Raw genomic sequence first — 18,995 nt, 5'->3', positions numbered from 1 at the left:
TGAATCTGCAAGAACCTATTATTTCTTTGCATCACTAACTTGTTGTATTGTCACCTGTAATAAAGCTTTATTGTTCACCAGGTTTTGATCAGGCTATCAAAAAGAAATTCAGTTTACTGTCATGGACCTAGCCTCTGGAAGGTCAAGTAAGCAAAATACTCAACACATCTATCACCTGGGTAAACCCAGTGATCTTCAGCTATCAAGAACTGATTCTGTTCTTAGACATTCTCTCTGAGTGCCTCAAGCAGAGCAGAACTCACACTAAATTTTGCCAAGTATCAATTTTTCCAGCTGAAAGAATGGATAGCCTTCAGGTTGCATGGATTTAGTAAGAATTTTGCCATACCTGCTTGCTCAGGGGGGTTTTCTGAGCCAGGTAAGAGCGAAAGCCCTTCCTCCTTCATCTCAAATACACTTGCCACCCTCTTCCCATGATCCTGTGTGCTGAGTTGAGTGGGACCCATGGAGGCCACACAGGAAGGGCTCACTATAATCTCATCGCTGTAGCATTGTTACTGCCAAGCAAGGGGCCACAGGCGTCTTTCTTCAAGGTCTTTAGTTTCTCTCTTGCCACTGGAAGTCGGAAAGGAAGTACCTGTGGAAAAAACACAAATACAAAAGAGGCAGAGTTCAACCACTGAGGCCATTAACTCCCCAAATCCATTACAAGCTGCATAACAAATGAGCTTCAAGAGTTTGTTTCCTTATTTATTCGAAGGGACAATTGGCTTTATTTTATCAATGTTTATGCTTTTGAAACACAATATTTTAACAAACTGTGTTAAAGGTACAAGATTAGCACAGCCAGGAGCAAAACTATCTGTCTATTGCCAAAACATTTATCCAAGCAGAACAAGTCTTTATTACTGCTAACACCATGAGAGGACTTCAGCCCCGATCTCTCCAGGTGTGTAAGAAGGAAATTCCAGACTTTACAACTGGTTGCCTTTGTTAAAGCTTCCAGTAACAAATAGTTCATTGCTGCCCTGGATTTTATGGCGTGCTCTGCAGCACACATAGAACATTGTAAAAGACAATTTCGCTACAATTATTTAGCAAATACCACAAAACATAAAATTTCCCTATTAATATCACTATCCAAAGGTGGTGCCAAAGATTAATGATGTATCAAAGATGAGGATGACAAATCCTTCCTTCACCTACAGAAAGAAATTGAAAGCCAGCATCATACCTACAGGAAATGATGCCACCCTCAGGAAAGAGATTCACCACCTCCTTTCTGAAGGCATCCTTTTCTGGAACCTGGGAACCACACTGAAAAGCATCTTTATTATACAGCACTAACTCCACTGCAGAACTTTAACCTGAAAAGTGAATCCAACCACTTATTCCAAAAAGCCCCACCTGCACAGAAAAAGGCCTCACTGGTTTGACTGCACAGACTTAGTGAAACTGGCGCAAACTGCTGATGTAAACAGCCCTAATCTGATTGAACATGCATCTGATCCGTCGATCTTAACTCAGCGATTTACCAATGCAACCTAAAGGGATTAACTGATTTAAAAAGCAACTATGTTAAAGGCCTGTACCAGTTTAACTTGAGTGATTGAGTTGAGGACTGGAAGCCTGCCATTCTCTGAAAGACAGGAGATGACAGAAAGCTGGGCAGCAGCCCAGCCACAAAAGCATCAGGTAAGCAGGATCATGCCCCACAAGCTGCAGTGCGGAATGGGAAGAGGCAGAGGTCCCAAAGTCCCTTCTTCCCTCCTGGGTTTTTGGACTAGAACTGCATAACTCTTCTTAGAACACCAAAGCAAAGATAAAAGTAATACTTCCACAAACCACCCCCTCCCTGGACTCTGAAAGGATCATCAAGCACAAGAACAGTCATGCTGTCAAGCCTGCTGAGCTCCTGCTGTCTCCCATTACACAGTGGCAGGTAATAAGGTGTTAAAAACCACAAGGCACATTAATCCACGTGAGCTTTGTAAACACAGCCCCAGAGTGTATAAGGAATCCAGAGTTCCCTCCCTTCTGATGCCACTGAATCGCTGGACTGCAGCAACTGAAAACCTTGTGGAGAGGCACTGAGCATCAGATGGAGATAGGAACTTCACTGAAAGAAACCCAAACCAAACTTGTATTCCTAGTCCATGTAAATTCACTGATGCCGATATCAGATGTCTCTGGACATGTGTGGGCATGAAACAACAAAGCTAAGTGTAGTGCCTCAGTGCATCTCTACATTCCACTAAACCATGCAAAAGAGTCACTCAAACGTTAACTACTGTCATAATGAATCACCAGCAGCAGCGCGCCACAGCCATTTTCCAAAGGAAGAGTTTGATCCCCCATCTGAAGGATTGAGTGATAGCTCTAAGGCTCCACTGCCTTCAGTGACCCAGTCTTGCTGCATCCCAGCCACAACTGCTACGTATTCCAGAAAGCAAAAGAGGAGTATCCAGCCTGCTGGGATTTCAAAACTCTGTCATGCACAACCATGGCTGACACTGCAAGAGCAAAACTTGCTGTCAGCAGGACATCTGGAGCCCAAAGGGGAGTTTCCAAGAGACTGCAGACTTCCTGGCAACATTTGCAGCTACCAGCCGGGAGTGGAGTATAAATCCATGTGCACACCCAGCGCATGACGAAGGGTAAGGTCTATCAGCTACTCTCTTCATGCTTAATGCCAACCCACACATTCCTACTTCATGCACCAGCCTCCCCAAAGGGCCAAACAGGAGAGGCCCCTCATCTTTTTTGCTCCCAAGACACAGCATGGTTTAGTTTTGTAGATGCAGTAACAGTTGCAGGCTGTGGGAAACCCACCTAACTGCAAACAGCAGCACTCTGGTGCTAGGTAGAATCATAGAATAGTTAGGATTGGAAAGGACCTTAAGATCATCCAGTTCCAACCCCCCTGCCATGGGGCAGTGATGCCTCACACTAAACCATGTCACCCAAGGCTCTGTCCAACCTGGCCTTGAACACTGCCAGGGATGGAGCATTCACAACTTCCCTGGGCAACCCATTCCAGCGCCTCACCACCCTCTCAGTAAAGAACTTCTTCCTTATATCCAATCTAAACTTCCCCTGTTTAAGTTTGAACCCGTTACCCCTTGTCCTATCACTACAGTCCCTGATGAAGAGTCCCCCTCCACCATCCTTGTAGGCCCCCTAAAGGGAGTAAAGAAACCTAAACTAGCGTTTTCCCCACAGGTACACAAGTGAGAGGCTCTATGACTAGGCCAGGGAATTAGGTTTCACAGAAATACAGGAGGGTTGTTTTCAAATGACTAAAAATCTTGTTAAGTTTTGTACAAAGAACCATGTTTCTAGAGGTTCACATCTCCCAATTTGCACTGCCACTTCAACTAAAAATGCAGAAAGGTGATGCAGGGCATAACTGCAAGAGGGAACACTCTTCTTCACATAATCTGCTGTGCTGCCTCCCACTGACTGTCTCAACTCTGTCAGTTTTAGAAACCAGAGCTGGCCAAGTGACAGAAGATGAAGCAATTGCTTCTTTCCAACGCAGTGTCTAGAACAGAGGAACCTGATGACCAGACATACTCCAGTGAGGAAGCACATAGGGATGAAAGGCTAAGGAAAGTAATTTCTGCCAGCCCTTGCCACCCATGTCTCAAATAAGCCATTAAACGCTTTTCAATGTGTCACCACCAGCTTTGCCCTACTCCATTTCTTTCCTCTCCTTTTCTTTTCCTGAGACAATGGAACAACTGGGATACCAATGGTCTCAAGATCAGCGCTCTTGTAACAGAAAGTGATGTTAACAGAGACTAGAGGTGGCAGCCCTGGCTCCTGCACTTCATGCTAAGTGCCAGAAACATTCATCAACAGGCACAAAGCTACAGAATATGCCTAATTTCTGTCCCAAATTCACTGAGGACAAGTAAAGGAGATGGCACAGGACAGCACAAAGAAACCAAATGAGCCAGATGCAGTTGCTGTGACACTTCTGCTCTGGTTTCTCCCTGTTTTTCTTCCTGGTTCCTTTTTTGGTGCTTTCTGTGAGAAGTTTAAGGATCAGGCCCTAGACCAGATGCAAGCACATCTCCAAAGAAACCCTGCTGTGTAGGAATAGCACACCAAGCCCTTTACCTCCAAATACTGGATGTTCAGAGGAAACAGTAGCCTTTTAGAAACCCATACAAGTCTCTGGGATCTTTCAAGACAGGATTTACTGGTCAGAGTCCTTGTCCTGTGAATTACAAAAACCTACAGCCTTCTGCCAAGGGAAAATACACAATTATGGTTCAAGTCCTGTAATGAATCACAAAGGTGCACTCAGCAGCACGTCAGCACCAGCAGAAGAGACCTTACATTCATATATGTATGGCAACATGACTGTGCTTAAGCATCACACAGCTGTGTGTCAACAGGACTGTGCTTTTGTGCGTGGGCCTAACAGGCTGTTGGTGAGCAAATGCATCTGATAGGAAGGGCTATCAGAGATACCTAACGCATGGATATAATTTGTGTTGTGACATGCAATACCCAGCGCCAGCAATCTGAATCTACCTCTGAAAGCTGGGCGTGCAACAGTGCATAAGGGTTCTCTGCTGAAATCAAAGTGAATAACTCACATAGTGGTGATGCTACCTCAGGTATCAAAAGCTGGCTGCAGATCTAAAGGAACAAGATCCTCCTAGTGCTGGAGCCCTACAGCACTACCACAGAACTAAGCCCCTTTAGGAAACACCACTGTTCCAATCCTTTCATAAGGAGTAACACATATTTTGTGACCCAATGTTCTTCCTGCATTGTCTCTGGTGCAACAGACAAAGTTATTTTCACAAACATCCTCAAGGAACTTGTACTACCTTGTAGCTGCCTCAGAGAAACAAAAGTGATTCCTAGCTCATGCTGGCTCATTCCTCTTCCTTACCTCTGCACCATCCCATTTCTCAAGAAAAGCTGGAGGAGCTCATAGGTCTGGAGGCATGGCAGAAGTACACATGGAACAGGTCTCAATTAGCAAAAAGCTGAAAGAGACACTTGTACCCTTCAAGCAGAAGAATCCCACGCTGCTCTGTCACTTTGAAAATCAAGTAGTACTTCATGTGAAACCTGTCAAAACTCATGAGGAAAAAACTTCAGACTGTCAATGGGAGGGACAAGCCAGGCAAACACAAGATGTGCAAAGCAGCGCGACAGGGGAGCCTAAAGGAGGATTTTGAACGGTATTTTTGAACAGCACCTACATTCCATTCCAATGAATAGAGAGAACAGCTCTGCTACACTCAGGAACAGAGACAAGTTCTGTGCCCCAGTGTAAATCCCTCTCTAGAGAGAACTGCAAGGACACAGTTTGAAACCACATTCTCCATTTTGATCTCTCAGAAGCCTAAAAACAACCGCAAACTGGAAGCAGTCTGCAAGCCACGGTCAGTCCCAAGCTGATAAAAAAAGCTCTAGCCTCCTGCTTGCTTTCATTTGCTGTGGAGCCAAGCTTCAGCTGACCACAAGCAGCTGCCCAAAAATGCAGCACTGGCCTGTGAGCCTTGCAAGTTGTTACCACCTCTGCCAACTATGCAAAAGAGTCCTACTCGTTAAACTGCACAGCCTGCTCCTTAGGAATGGGCAGCTGCCTTCTGGTCTCATGCCCCCAAATTAGGGGTCTTATTCCCATCTCTGCCTCCCTAGCTCTGAATTTCAGAGGCCCAGCCCTGCTTACTTTGGCTTTTACTCCTGCTGCTGACTGTCATGACCCAAAAGGAGTCATTTAGGATGACCTCCTTCCCCTTGGGACCAACGACCAAGTTCGTGATACCTTTGTACTTAATTACGGTGAAACAACACCAACCAGCCAGTTTTATGATTTATTAATACAAAATACAAGGCATTCTATAATCATAGAATGAAAGAATGGTTAGGGTTGGAAAGGACCTTAAGATCATCTAGTTCCAACCCCCTGACATGGACAGGGACTCCTCACACTAAACCATGTCACCCAAGACTCTGTCCAACTTGGCCTTGAACACTGCCAAGGATGGAGCATTTACCACTTTTTTGGGCAAGCTGCGTCAGGGCCTCACCACCCTCACAGTAAAGAACTTCTTCCTTATATCTAAACTGAACTTCCCCTGTTTAAGTTTGAACCCATCACCCCTTTGTCCTATTGCTACATCCTTGTAGGCCCCCTTCAGATACTGGAAGGCTGCTATGAGGTCTCCACGCAGCCTTCTCTTCTCCAGGATGAACAGCCCCAACTTTCTCAGCCTATCTTCATACAGGAGGTGCTCCAGCTCCTGATCATCGTGGCCTCCTCTGAACCTTCTCCAACAGCTCCCTGTCCTGCTTATGTTGAGGACACCAGAATAGCCATGCTGGATGTCACCAAGCACCTTGTTGTTTTTCATGTGCCTTAGCATGCCTTCCAGGAGAACCTGCTCCAAGATTTTGCCAGGCACAGAGGTGAGACTGACTGCTCTGTAATTCCCCGGGTCATCCATTTTCCCCTTCTTGAAAATGGGGGTTATATTTCCCTTTTTCCAGTCATCAGGAACTTCACCTGACTGCCATGATTTTTCAGTATGAAGGCCAGTGGCTTAGCAACTTCATTCGCCAGCTCCTTCAGGACCTGCGGATGGATTTCATCAGGTCCCAAGGACTTGTGCACATTCAGGTTCTTAAGATGATCTTGAACCTGATCCTCTCCTACAGTGGGCCTAAGGTCTTTATTCTCACAGCCCCACATCTAGCTTCCAAGACTTTGGTGGTGTGGTCAGAGCATTTGCCAATGAAGACTGAGGCAAAGAAGTCATTAAGAACCTCAGCCTTCTCCAAATCCAGGGTAGCCAGTTCTCCTGATAGCTTCCAGAGAGGGCCCACATTGTCCCTAGTCTCTTTTGTTTGTGACATAGCTGTAGAAGTCCTTCCTGTTATCTTTCACACCCCTGGCCAGACTCAATTCTAATTGGGCCTTACCTTTCCTGACCCCATCCCTAGCTTCCTGGACAATATCCCTGTACTCCTCCCAGGCCGCCTGCTCTTGCTTCCACCTTCTATAAGCTTCCTTTTTCCTTCTCAGCTTTCTCAGCAGCTCCTGATCCAACCATGGAGACCTCCTACCCTTATTGCCCCAAGTGGTCAGCTTCGAACAAAGGACTCAATCCTATCTACGCAGTACGAGAGCCAACATCCTTGTTACTTGCTTCATTTATGCTCAAGGCCTCCCATGGTAGAATGAAAATGGTGCTCAGACAAGCTCAGGTTCCTGGCTCTGAGTCACACTATGGAATATAAGCGGTGTTTGAGACAAGCTCAGTGTCTAGGCTCTCCCTCCTCTGCTGACATGACACTCTTTGATGAGACAGAAACCAAGAGGTGAAGACAAGGACAAAGCCAAAACCTTTGACTTTGCTGACTTCTGGCACAGCTTTTGCCCACACATTTCTCTCTTCCTTTGAAACGGCGCATCCCTGAGTGTGACTCAATTCTTGCTGCAGCACCCAGCTCTCACTGTGAAGACTTCCTTTGACTTTAGTGTGGTCCCAACAACACACCATGCAGGTATGGACGCCATGGCAGGGTTCAGAGAACAGCAGCAAAAGTGACTAACATCTGAACGGATTCATATAAACAAGTGTGTCACTTGGTTGAAAGAGTCCTGGGAAGAGAAGCAGGAAGATGTAATGATGGTGTACAGCAAGATGAAAGGCATCATTCTGGAAGACGCTATGCCTAAAATGCATAGAAGGAAACCAAGGAAGGGAAAGTCAGGCTAGAGAGAAAAACACCCTGAAGGTGAGCTCTGAGAGACTGAAGGGCAGTCTCCATAATTTTCCTTTTAAAATTAGACCTTGTATTACAACCGAGATGCAAAGAGGTCTGTAGACATTTCTAAACCTAATATGACTTAGATGCTTTTGACCCACACAATATGCTATTATAAACAATGCCAGCAAAGGAAATTCCAAGCCAGTTCCACCCTACCTCAGGAAAGGAGGAATATAGGACTGAAACAAAAAGACAAGACTATCTCCATTGAACAAACTGGTTAGTGAAGCGAATTAGGATTGTAAGGCACAAGTGTACTACCAAACAGTGTAATAATTCAGGGCAAAAATCAGCCCTACTATGGGGTACTACTTTCTATGTGCTCCAGGTACAAACAAAACAACCAACCAAACTCCTTCCTTGTCTATGATCTTCAGAGCATAAGGTTTCTTTCCTACACAGCCTGTGAACCCCACTACTCTGGGAACAGGGCTTCCCAAATTGTACATCAGGTGAAGACAGAATGCATTGACCCCAGTGCCACCCAAGAACCTACAAGCTCTGCAGAGGTACTCCACACCCCAACAGCAATTGTTCTGCAAGAAGTCAGCTCTCCTGCTCACATGCCTCAACCAGCAGGGGATGCTCCCTCCCCTCTCACCTGCCTCTCATTCTTTGCCTGTCAAAGGCTGAGGTTTTGGCTTTGCACTTGTCTTCACCTCTTGGTTTCTGCCTGATCAAAGAGTGTCATGTCAGCACAAGGAGCAAGAGGAAAAGAAGAGACACGTGTGGCTGCTATCAGGATGGGTAAGATCCTGAAATGGGCTGTGCTTTGCTGTTCCCTCCCTCCCTCTCTCCCGACTGCCAGATGCCCTTGGTCCTGCGGCTGAAAGGAGATGAGGTTACTGCAGTTCATTCACACGGCACACAGGGCTGCTCTGCCTCTCTTCCTGTTTGCATGGAATTATTGGTCCCTCTGGCAAATGGAGAAAGGAAGAAACAGAGAGGGGGAGAGAGAGGAGATGATGGTAAGAGAAGATAGACTTTTCCCTGGTTAATGAGCTGGAAATTAATAACAAGTGATATCAGAGTGATGTGGCTACCTTGCTGCTGACACAAGTTCCCTTGAACAGTGTGCGCCAATTCTGGGTAACAAAAGCTCCAGTCTCTTCTACTTATTGTAGGCTCTCTACCATCACCTCAGCTTTGAATCTTCCGGCTAATTTACAGTCATCTCAGAAATGGCAAAAAGCATGTACTAGCTTATAGCAGCAAAGATGTTACAGCAGCAGCATCCTTCCACCTTCCCCTCCCCTCCAAAACATCTTGTAAAATGTCAAGTCATCCTTTCTCGGCTCTGCCTGGCCTGATAAGCTGTGAAGCCAGTGTCCCAACATGGGGAGCACACAGAGCACAGCCACTTTGGAGCAACACCAACTTCTGCAGCACGAGCTGAGATCAACATGAGCAGAACTTGCCATCTGAAGCTGAACTGCAACAATCCCCTGTGTCTGGCTGTGAATCCGGCTCATCGACAGCTTGACACCGCTATCAGCACCGACCTTCGGACCTTCAGATGGCAGGAAGCACAACTAAGGCTTTGACAGGGCCTTCCAACAGGAAAAGTCCTATCTGTGCTCCTCCCAGGAAGATGAAATGCGCAAAGTAGAGCAGCTGCCCCCTCCTGCTAGCAGAGGAGCAAAGGGCAGCTCTATGCCACCGCTTGGGAAGAAGGGGAAGGGAGGAGGATCCAGCCTGGAGCCTTCTCTACAGAGTATGTTTATCAGCATCAGCTGTAATAGCCAACTCTCCCTATGGAAACTCACTTTAAAACAGCAGCTGCATTCTTTTGCCAGTACCACTCACCATTTCTCCAAGCAAATGAAGCTATCCTACCAGTATGTCCTTTTCTTCCCTTGCACGTCTAAATGTATCTATGCAAAGGCGGGCTTGGTTGGCATGTTTGTTTTTCTTCCCAGGGCCCTTGTATTGGCTAATGGCATCATTCTTCCACACTTCTAACCACACACACACACACAAAGAAAAGAACAAAATCCAATCTGAAGTGTTCAAGCAACCTACAAAACTTCCTACTACAGAATAACCTGCTGACCAGCAAGACCCTGCTTCGGAAGATTGAAGTTGGGATCTTGAAGCTCATTATTGCCGCTGTTCACTGGCTCCTACACAGCCTACATGCAGTGACAGCTCATCACGTCGTACTTGAAGGCTGAAAGTGAGACCTAACCCCACCACCTTAGCTTCCTTATAAATGCCACTGCATGGCAGCATGGAAAATATGCCCACAGACTCTATTTCTTTCTCGACTCCTTCTCTAGCTTTACTCAGCCATCAATACCTTGTTCTACAATTACACATAGTTCTCCAAAATGCAACAGCCAGACAGTTTTAAGACCCACAGCTTCCTTAGTCTTCCCCAAGAACAGGGTGTAAGAGACATGAACAACACAGTGTCATCCAGATGGGAGGTAATTTTTGAACCAGCTAGGTTCAAAAAGCTGGGCTTTTTAAATGGGGCCTGTGCAGAAGTGGGGAGAAGAAACAAAAGAGAAGAGTTAGAGAAGCCTCTTCCTTCAATCCTTGTGGACTTCACTGGGATGGCACATTACAGAACAAAAGCAAACTCTACCTTAGATCCTACATTCCCCCTGTATGACCCTCAGTCCCACAGACCTTACAGCCCAGCTTCAGGGAACACAAGTCTGACTCATGGTGGATTTGAGATGTCATCTCGATGCCATCTCCGAACTACTGAAGCGAGAGATCAGAACCTAAAAGGAAAAACAATCAAAAGACAAAAAAAGAGGAGCACGAATATCCAAAATAGTGGAGATGCCAGGGAAAAATGGGTAAAGCCTAGTCTGCAGCGATAAGAGAAGCAATTAGATTATGCCTAGAAAAGAGTCCTGCAGGCCTTTTTCTGCATGTAGAAAATGATACTGATAAATAATCCACACATACTGTTTACCTGTTTCCTTACAAATCATTTCATCTCCACTGAACTATGCTGAAAGGGAGTAACACTTTAGGAATGACCCACGCCTCTTGTAGCCAAGTGCCTATAGCAGCTGGCACCATTCTCACCTCCCCAGGTTGTCTCTTCAACATCAGCATCCTGCACTGCTGGTGACTCCTCTGAGCAGGAACACTGCCCAACCCACTGTCAGAACTATTACTAAACCAGATAAAAGCAGTAAGAAGCAGTTGCAATATTTTACCAAGAAGATGACAAAGGATGTGTAAAGCTGTGAAATGTATCACAGAAAAGCCAAAAAGAGAACTTAAAAGACCTCAACTGCTAGCCCTTGTGCAGGCCACCTTCTCTGTCAAACTGATCTTCTCCATCCTCTAGCAGCTATGAAATAGAAGAATGTGAAGAATAGAGGCAAAAGAGGAAAGAACAGAATAAGAGGGAGGGCTGCTTACAGCACAGATGTTCATTCTTGTGATTTCCTCCTTTCCTCCCACCCCAGGACTACTTTCATCAGCATGTGCTGCACATCACCAGAATTGATCATAACTGATACAGGATTGTTTCTGGGAAACAGCCTTTTTATAATGTATCTACGGAGCACTTTGTATCCAAGCACCATCCCACCTAAAAGCATCAATCAAAACAAATCAAATACTACTGCTCACAGGCGAAACAGAAATATAGTACTGGATTGCAAAACAGGCAGGAAACTCATTAAGATTCCCTTAAGGGCAGTAGGGGAAAAGTACCAATTCCCATTCATAGAAATATCATCCCTAGATGTAGCACAGAGGTCAGTAAGAAGTGACAGTACTACCGAAATACCCATATAAAGAACACATCAGAAAGATACTGGAACAGAGTTTTAAACTGCTTCAGAGTAAGCTTGATCATTAGTCTATTTCCCACTCACCCATTACCAGGGACATATTTTGGCAGGTTATGCTAACACTGCTCTTAGAAGAGCAGGAGAAGAGAGCCAGAGGTTCTCACTCTGTACCAGATGCACATATCCAAGCCTAGATCAGCCAGAAGACTGCAGTAGAGCAAGGAGAGATGAGAAAAGCTGCCAAGAAACACAGTGAAGACTGGCACAGGGGTGCAGGTCAGAATAAAGGACTATTAAGAGCTCTGTTGCAAAGCAAACTTGCCCTGATTTTGCCTTTACTCTTCTGGATCCTGCCCTGTATGGTCTTATTTCTGCTTTGGGGGTCAATGCAACCAAACACAAGGTACAAGAACAGCAAAATAAGGAGGGATTTTTTTCCTTTGCCTTTTTTAATAAACTCATAGGGTGGCAGTTAGGAGGGAAGGGTTAAAGGTCTGAAAATGAGAGAAAGAGGATCTGTGTGACAGGAAGGGAGCATGTGAGAGGGCGTGTGACAGGCTGTGTAGCAGGGTATGTGTGTGTAGATCTCATTCCCTCCAAGGCTGTTGGCCAAATGTGGAGCTGAACTTTCTGCAGACTTTGTCCTGCCAAGTCATGTTCCCTTCTCACACTGCCTGACATCACCACAAATACTCAGCTGGAAAACAGGCCAGAGCCAGGCAGAGTCCACTGCTCAAACACCAGCCAGTGAAATGGCTGCACCCACAGCACACCCACCAGATAGGAAACCAGAGCCATCCCTCTCCTCACAGGTCATCTCCAAACCCAGGAGGCCCTACTCTTATCCATCCAGAAAGAGCCCTAACAAGGCACAAATTGACCAGAGCTCTAACAGGCAAATGCTTTTCTATCACCCAAATAATGTAGCTGAGAATGGGTTGAGCACAGAGACTCTAATAGAGAAAAGCAAAAGGTACCCATCAGATTGTCAAGTTTGTCACAATGTGTTGTAAGGACCCAACTCCATTCCCACCTCCGGTGCAACCCTACCATGAGGAGAAGAGGAGAAGGAAGCCATCACACATGACCCAGGGACAAACCAGGAACCAGTGGTTCTGCAAAGGCCAATGCTCAGCAGGGTCTGTACAAAGCAAGCAAACACTTCACTGTCAGAGAGCTCCCATCACCTGACCTCTTAGAAACCACTGTGAACCCAAGATCAGTGCTGGAAACGGGAGCACGTGGATGAGCTTGTGGGAGCGGGCCATAGGGCTAAGCCAATAGGTGGCTGCATTTCTTATTTTGATCCCTGTATCGAGGGAGAAGGGTGGGGATGGCCTGACAATTCTGGGACACCGCTGAAGGCACCACCCAGAGCAAGTATCAGGGAGTAGCAGCTGGAGATGATACAACGGAGAATGAAGTCTTCAGTTTCTTGTTTTTATTTCAGCCTTCACCCCCAGAGCCTCTTTCTTAAAAGCAGCATGACAGAAAATGCCCTTAAAGTGCAGGTGACAGGGAGGAGAGTCATGTTTCCTTCAGGCAAAGGCTTCTGCTTTCTCCACTCCTATATCCAGAAAAACAACAGCAACTTGGGAGCTCTCTGCAGACCAAGAAAACCTTTTCCTTCAGTCCCATATAGCCCAGAAAGTCAAGTCCCCATCCCTGGCAGTGTTCAAGGCCAGGTTGGACACAGGGGCTTGGAGCAACCTGCTCTAGTGGAAGGTGTCCCTGCCCGTGGCAGGGGTTGGAACTGGATGAGCTTTAAGGTCCCTTCCAACACAAACCATTCTATGATCTATACTTACTAATATTTTACATTTTAACACTCCTCACTACAGATGTTCCCTCTTCCTTTGCTAAGGGTGTCTGACACCTTCTGTAAAGGTCTAGCAGGGCCACCTCTCCGCATGCTATATTGACCTTAAATCGTATCTCCAGAGCTTCCTGCCCAGACCTGCAGATGCCCAAGAATCGGCCCCCCTCAGCAGCTGTTCACACAAAACCATCTTTTGAACTTTTTCCTGGCTCCTTCAAAGAAACCAGGATATTATTCCTCTCCTACAGCCAACAGTTGCGGGTGGGAAGCCATCAGTCAGACCACCAGGATCACAGAGTTGGTATTTGAAGACAAGGTGACAGCTTTTCCTTCTACACCTGGAGTATGCAGTGGGTGAGGTGCCCTGCCCGGGTGGCAGCACTCATGCAAGCCAAAGCACGCTGGCGAGGAGGGCTGGCCACAGCGCTCTGGATGTGCATGGGTGCATGCGTGTCATGGCAAGCACCCTCTGAGCAAGTCTCAAAGGGCTGTTCCAGTGCAACCTCATGTCCCCACAAACATTTGCATGTGGGTTCCTGCTGGTAGGCGTGCAAGAAGCCACTACATGTGCATGTCTGACAGCATGACTGTGTCAAATCCTCCAGGGTAATGCACTGACACGGCATGTGCAGTCCGTTGGGGGCTGGCACATTGCAGCGTGTATGACCCTGGCAACCGAGATACACCATGGAGCTGTTGCAGAAGCCTATCTCTTTGCCCTTGTTTCATAATGGCCCCAGATAGACTATTTAAATTCCAAACACTTTCCTTTAAATGGATCTTACACACGTTTTCCAAAGTTTCATTCATTCAATTTATTTTCTAAGCTAATGACAATTTACAATAAAGCCTAAGACAACCATTTAAACAAACAAACACCCTATCCAAGCAGCACACGGTTGCTGGAGAAACCTTGAAGAGCATAGTTCCTAAACTCAAGAAAGTCACTAAGTCCACAGAATGGGACTCCACTCAAGTACCAAACAAATCCTTCTTTAAAAGGCAGAAAGATTAGTTTCTTCAATTCACTTATTACACTAGTTCAGTTCAAAGCTAGGGGAGGCAGCATAAACCAGAGGCGGGTGTTTCTCTCCTCCAATCTCTGACTAAAACCAAGACAAGGGAGGATGAGTTATGTTCATTCTAAGATCTGTAAGGACACAGTGACCAAAACCAACCAGTTCACTTTGTTAAATACAGATAACACTAGCCTGTTAGAATAAGTCAGTTTTAACACCACACTCTCCAGCAAGCACATGGCACGTTTTCTTGTATGTATCCAGTGCGTGATTAGTCTAATTACAACAAAACCTGCATATTTAATTTAACCTTTACATCGAAATGCAGTTTTGCACAAAATTATTCACCTAGTGAATACAAATGACCATTTTCTAATGTAAACATTGACTGTGATATAATACAGCATAAATGGGGGTACACACGGTATCACCCTGTTTAGCAAGAAGCAGTAACAGACCAGCCTAACCTATTAGAACAAACCTCTCTTTAAGACAGTACCAAATGCAAAACAACGCTTAAATGAATTATTTAAACCACCAACTTTAATCATGCTTTAAATAAGAAAGTGGGAAGCCTTGATTTAAACCCATTAACCTTGTTTGTCTTATAGCTGTGGTATGAGCAGTGGGCAGAACAGCCCCTCTCCCTGGAGGGCAAGAGGATACAACTTCCATGCCCAGTTCATTTCAAGGCATTTTACAAGCGTAGTTGCCAAATGCTTTTTCTAAACCATAAAACAAACTCCAAAGCCTCACACACCAGAGCCACCTACACTCTCTTGTCAGTCATCTGCTTTAGCAATCGGGCTGATACTCACCCAACATCTTTTATTTACATCTCAGCAAGGTTTCTATGCGTACACAATACAGCCTGACTCTGCAGCGTGGCTTTTGAATTGCTTCAGCCCTCGCAGCCCACGAGACCGTTCTCCTGCTTAATCCTACAGACACTGTTCAAAACAAGAATTGGATTCCTCATTCTCTAGCACTGTTCTCTCCAGTTCTTCCCCAACTTCCCACTAAACAAATATTTATCCCTTAAACACAGTGGAAGGTCTGCAATGCTCTGCTCTTCTGCGCACTACCCCAGTTAGCCTTTGCCCTCCCCAAATAAGAGACTTAAAAGATTGACAGTCTACAAAGTGGTTTATGAAGTTATCCCAAACTCGAGTGTATCACCTTAACATTTTCTTTCTGACCCTCAACAAAGTAATTCTGCTTTACAGGAAATCTGGTTTTGAGATCTCCAGATCTAAAAGTACAAGCTCCACTGGCTCCAGGGGTGTCTCCTTTTTAGTGAAGACACGAGAAAGGAATTTGTCTATGCTCCAAAAATGGAAAAAAGGTATTTTGTCCCGAGCAGGGAGTCACAGAACAACGACGACACCGCAGTGCTGAAGCAACCCATCCTACACTCCTAACAGAGACGTTTCTAGCATCTGCCACAAAAGATAGCCTCTAATCTAACAATATTATACACCTCTCAAACTCAGACAGACTCCAACACACCTTCTCTCTGCAGCAACCACGATGAAAACACCAAGTCAAATGTTGTACTTTTCTATTAGCAGAAGTATGATCCAACGACCAAGTCCAACCTACTTGCAGCTGAAATGCAGACCTGTATCTGTCAGCAGAAGCACTCCCCTGAATTCCCTCCTAAAACGACATTCCTTCCCAAGGCAAGTTTCCACAGCCAAGAGAACATGATTTTGCCGTCCTAAATTATTAGGTTGTGATGAAAACAAGGCAATGTATCCTACTGCAGAACAGAACAGTTTCCCCCCAGTGAAACAAGGTATCTCAATACAGAGTCACAGAATGGTTTGGGTTGGAAGGGACCTTACAGATTATCCAGTTCCAACCCCACTGCAACAGGCAGGGACACCTTCAACAAGGTTTCACCTCAGTTCTGAAACACTGATTTTTCTCCCAGACTGTCAGGTCTGTGAATCTTATTACTTGGTGGAAGGGAGGCAGTGACATACAATCTGATAAGCTTTCCTATTCACCATGCAAAGACCCACACATCCGCAACAATGAGACTTTCACAGCAGCTGCTTCCAGAGCAGAAAGCAGGATTCCCCTTCAATGCAGTCAAGACAAAGCACATTATATTCCATACTCTTCCTTGAGCAGATGGGAACACCAGTTCTGAAAAACAGCAACAGAGCTTACATTCAAAACTTAAGCTTTTGAAAACTGTGATCTTGAGAGTCATGCAACCACAGACCACATCTACTTCCAAGAGACATGACCTGAGGTCTGGGACCATCAAACGCTGAACAACAGCAAGAAAATCATCCTTCTGTTGACTACAGTACGAGCACACTGAGTTGTGAGGACTAACCCTAGAGAAAGCATCTTTGCAGGGGAGAAAAAGAAGTCAGAGCAATCAAACGCACTTTAACACACTGGAAACACAGCTCTTCCTGCAGGTGTGAGATCAGGGCAAGGCAGCAAACTCACGCTCTGTCCTCTGCTCTTCTGCACAGCCTCTGCCTGCTCCTCGCTGCACAGTGGCTGGTAAAGGAAACTTGCTGACAAGGTGCAGAGCACTGTGGCAGCAGCAACTGGAAACGACTGCCGACTGTAGCTCAAGGCGCAGAGCCAGCACGCACTAATTCTCTGATAAAGTTTCCTATTCCTTAGTTTTGTTTAGAGTAGGCAGTTTATATATATAGCCCCTGCTATGGTACTTCTCACATCTCTTCACAACACAAGTAGCTGCAGGTTTCCTCCGGCAGCTACAGAGCTCCCGAGCAGCTCCACAACGACTCATGTTCTGTCCTGCCTAAGACTGGTTTGGGTTTATTTCCCCCACCTTTCCCCTTGGTGGAGTGAGCTGGAGGAGGTCATCAGTTATTGCCACCCCTGCTCTTCTCATGCAAAAACTGGCCTTGTATGAAGAAGGATGCAGAGGTGCACTCACGGATGAGAAAGAAACATCACTGAGGTAACAACTCAGAGCTGGGTTTCAAAAGGAAGTCACACAGCCTTGTCTGCCCTCACCAGTCTCGTACCAGTGGTAACGTCCTGGTACATGTGCCACAGGTGGGACAGCAGAGAAGTGCAGCAAGGCCAAACTCCATCTGGTCCTGGCACAATGTGTCCTATGTCCAATGCCCTCCTTCCACAGCCCGAAGGAAAGAAGAGCCGAGCTCAGGAACACCTGGCTGAAATACTCAAACCACATTTGCCTCCTCAGTTAAAAGACACTTATTTTCCCTCCTGTTTCTACCTCAGCAGGGGGGTTATGTCTTGCTTGAGACTCACAAACCAAGCCCAGTACTCACTAAAGAAAGTAAAAACCAGCTTTCCTTTTTCCACTGTCTCAGGTGTAACCTTCTCTCTGACACCCAGGGAGCAGCAGATACTCCATGATCCTTGGAAGGAGCAGCAGAGCCAAGAGAGCTCTTCCCTACAGACAAACATAGCCTGCAGTCGCAGCCAGAAACCAGCTGACACAAGTGATCCAAGGGGTTAGTCAGAAACGTGACTCAGTGTGAGAGACTCCCTCACTGAAATCCTTGCAGAGAAGGGCCCGGTTGTGCTCCCAGGAAAAGGGGATAGGAAGTTTCAGGAGACAAAGTATTGCTGTTCCACCGGTGACCCAAGGTCCAGAGCAAAACATCGCTCCTGACACACCTGTGGCACGATGAGAGTCAGGGAGACGGCACAGTGTCACCACCAGTGTAAGCAACATTACCTTTGAACAGCACCCTGCAGCCTGACAGCTGCGCAGACACCTTTGCGTCCTACGAAGGATCTGGGCTGACAGGATGCAACGGGTGAAAGGAGCACAGAACAGAGTCGAGTGGAGGAGACAAAGGGAGACGACAGCTGACAAGTGTCCACCGAGCACACGTCCCCGTGCTGCACGCCCCAGCAGCATCCCAGGGGACAGCAAACGGTAACGCACGGTAACTGCCATCCCACCCCGAACCCCTGCTCTTACGTGCCAGGTCCCGCCACCTCCTGCGGCCGCCCGACCCGGCCCATTCCACTGAGGGACCGCGTCCCACTGCGCCGCGATGGGCACCCGAGGCGCCGGGCCAGGCCCCGGTGCCACCGGCAACACCGACCCCACACCGGCTCCCGGCTCCCGTCCACAGCGCGGAGGATCCCGGCCCGGCCCCGCCGAGCCCGGGGAGCTCAGCGGGATGGGACAGGCCGCTACCGCCACCACTCTCCCTACCAGCGCCTTCCAGCGCCGCCCGGCCCGGCAGCACCACACGGCGCTGCACCGCCGGCACCGGGTCCCAGGAAACGCCGCGCGGCTCGGGCCGGCGCAGGCCGCGGGGCGGGAGAGCGCGTCCCGATCCCCTACCGGGAGCCCCGGACACGCGGAGAGACCGCGCCGGGGCTGCGAGGAGGAGAACGAGGAAGAGAGGAAAGGAGAAGGGAAGGGGGAGACAGAGAACGGGGCACGGGCGCGCGCCCGAGAACAGAGCCTAGAGGAAAGTTACCGGCGCGGCCTGCGGCTCCTCGGCGGTGCGCGGCCGCCGCCCCCCGTGCGCAGGTGCTGCGGGAGGCGAGGGGCGGCCCGGCCTGGAGCGGGTCCCGGTGAGGATCCGGTCCCGGTGCGGGTCCCGGCGGAGCTGCGCTGATGTCACGCGCGGCCCG

The 18,995-nt window shown here is 47.3% G+C and overlaps 1 protein-coding gene across 3 annotated transcripts in view; it reads right to left on the bottom strand.

The window, feature by feature from the left end:
* Window positions 1-18,992, bottom strand: part of NR1H3 (nuclear receptor subfamily 1 group H member 3) — a 31,172-nt gene extending 12,180 nt beyond the window's left edge. Inside the window, exons 1-2 of one of the 3 annotated variants that reach the window (XM_080617704.1) lie at window positions 18,839-18,992; window positions 350-598 (exon numbers count right to left, since the gene is read on the bottom strand). In XM_080617704.1, the coding sequence (XP_080473830.1) occupies window positions 350-467 (118 nt within the window). In that variant the 5' untranslated portion in view covers window positions 468-598; window positions 18,839-18,992. Of the gene's footprint in view, window positions 1-349; window positions 599-4,873; window positions 4,986-18,838 lie in introns of those variants that run through there. The other 2 variants (XM_080617702.1, XM_080617703.1) reach the window with 2 other exon arrangements.
* Between the last annotated feature and the right edge of the window lie 3 nt (window positions 18,993-18,995).

This window comes from Psittacula echo, assembly GCF_963264785.1.
Source record: "Psittacula echo genome assembly, chromosome: 5".
Classification (NCBI taxonomy): domain Eukaryota; kingdom Metazoa; phylum Chordata; class Aves; order Psittaciformes; family Psittacidae; genus Psittacula; species Psittacula echo.
This window is presented reverse-complemented; position numbering and strand designations above follow the sequence as displayed.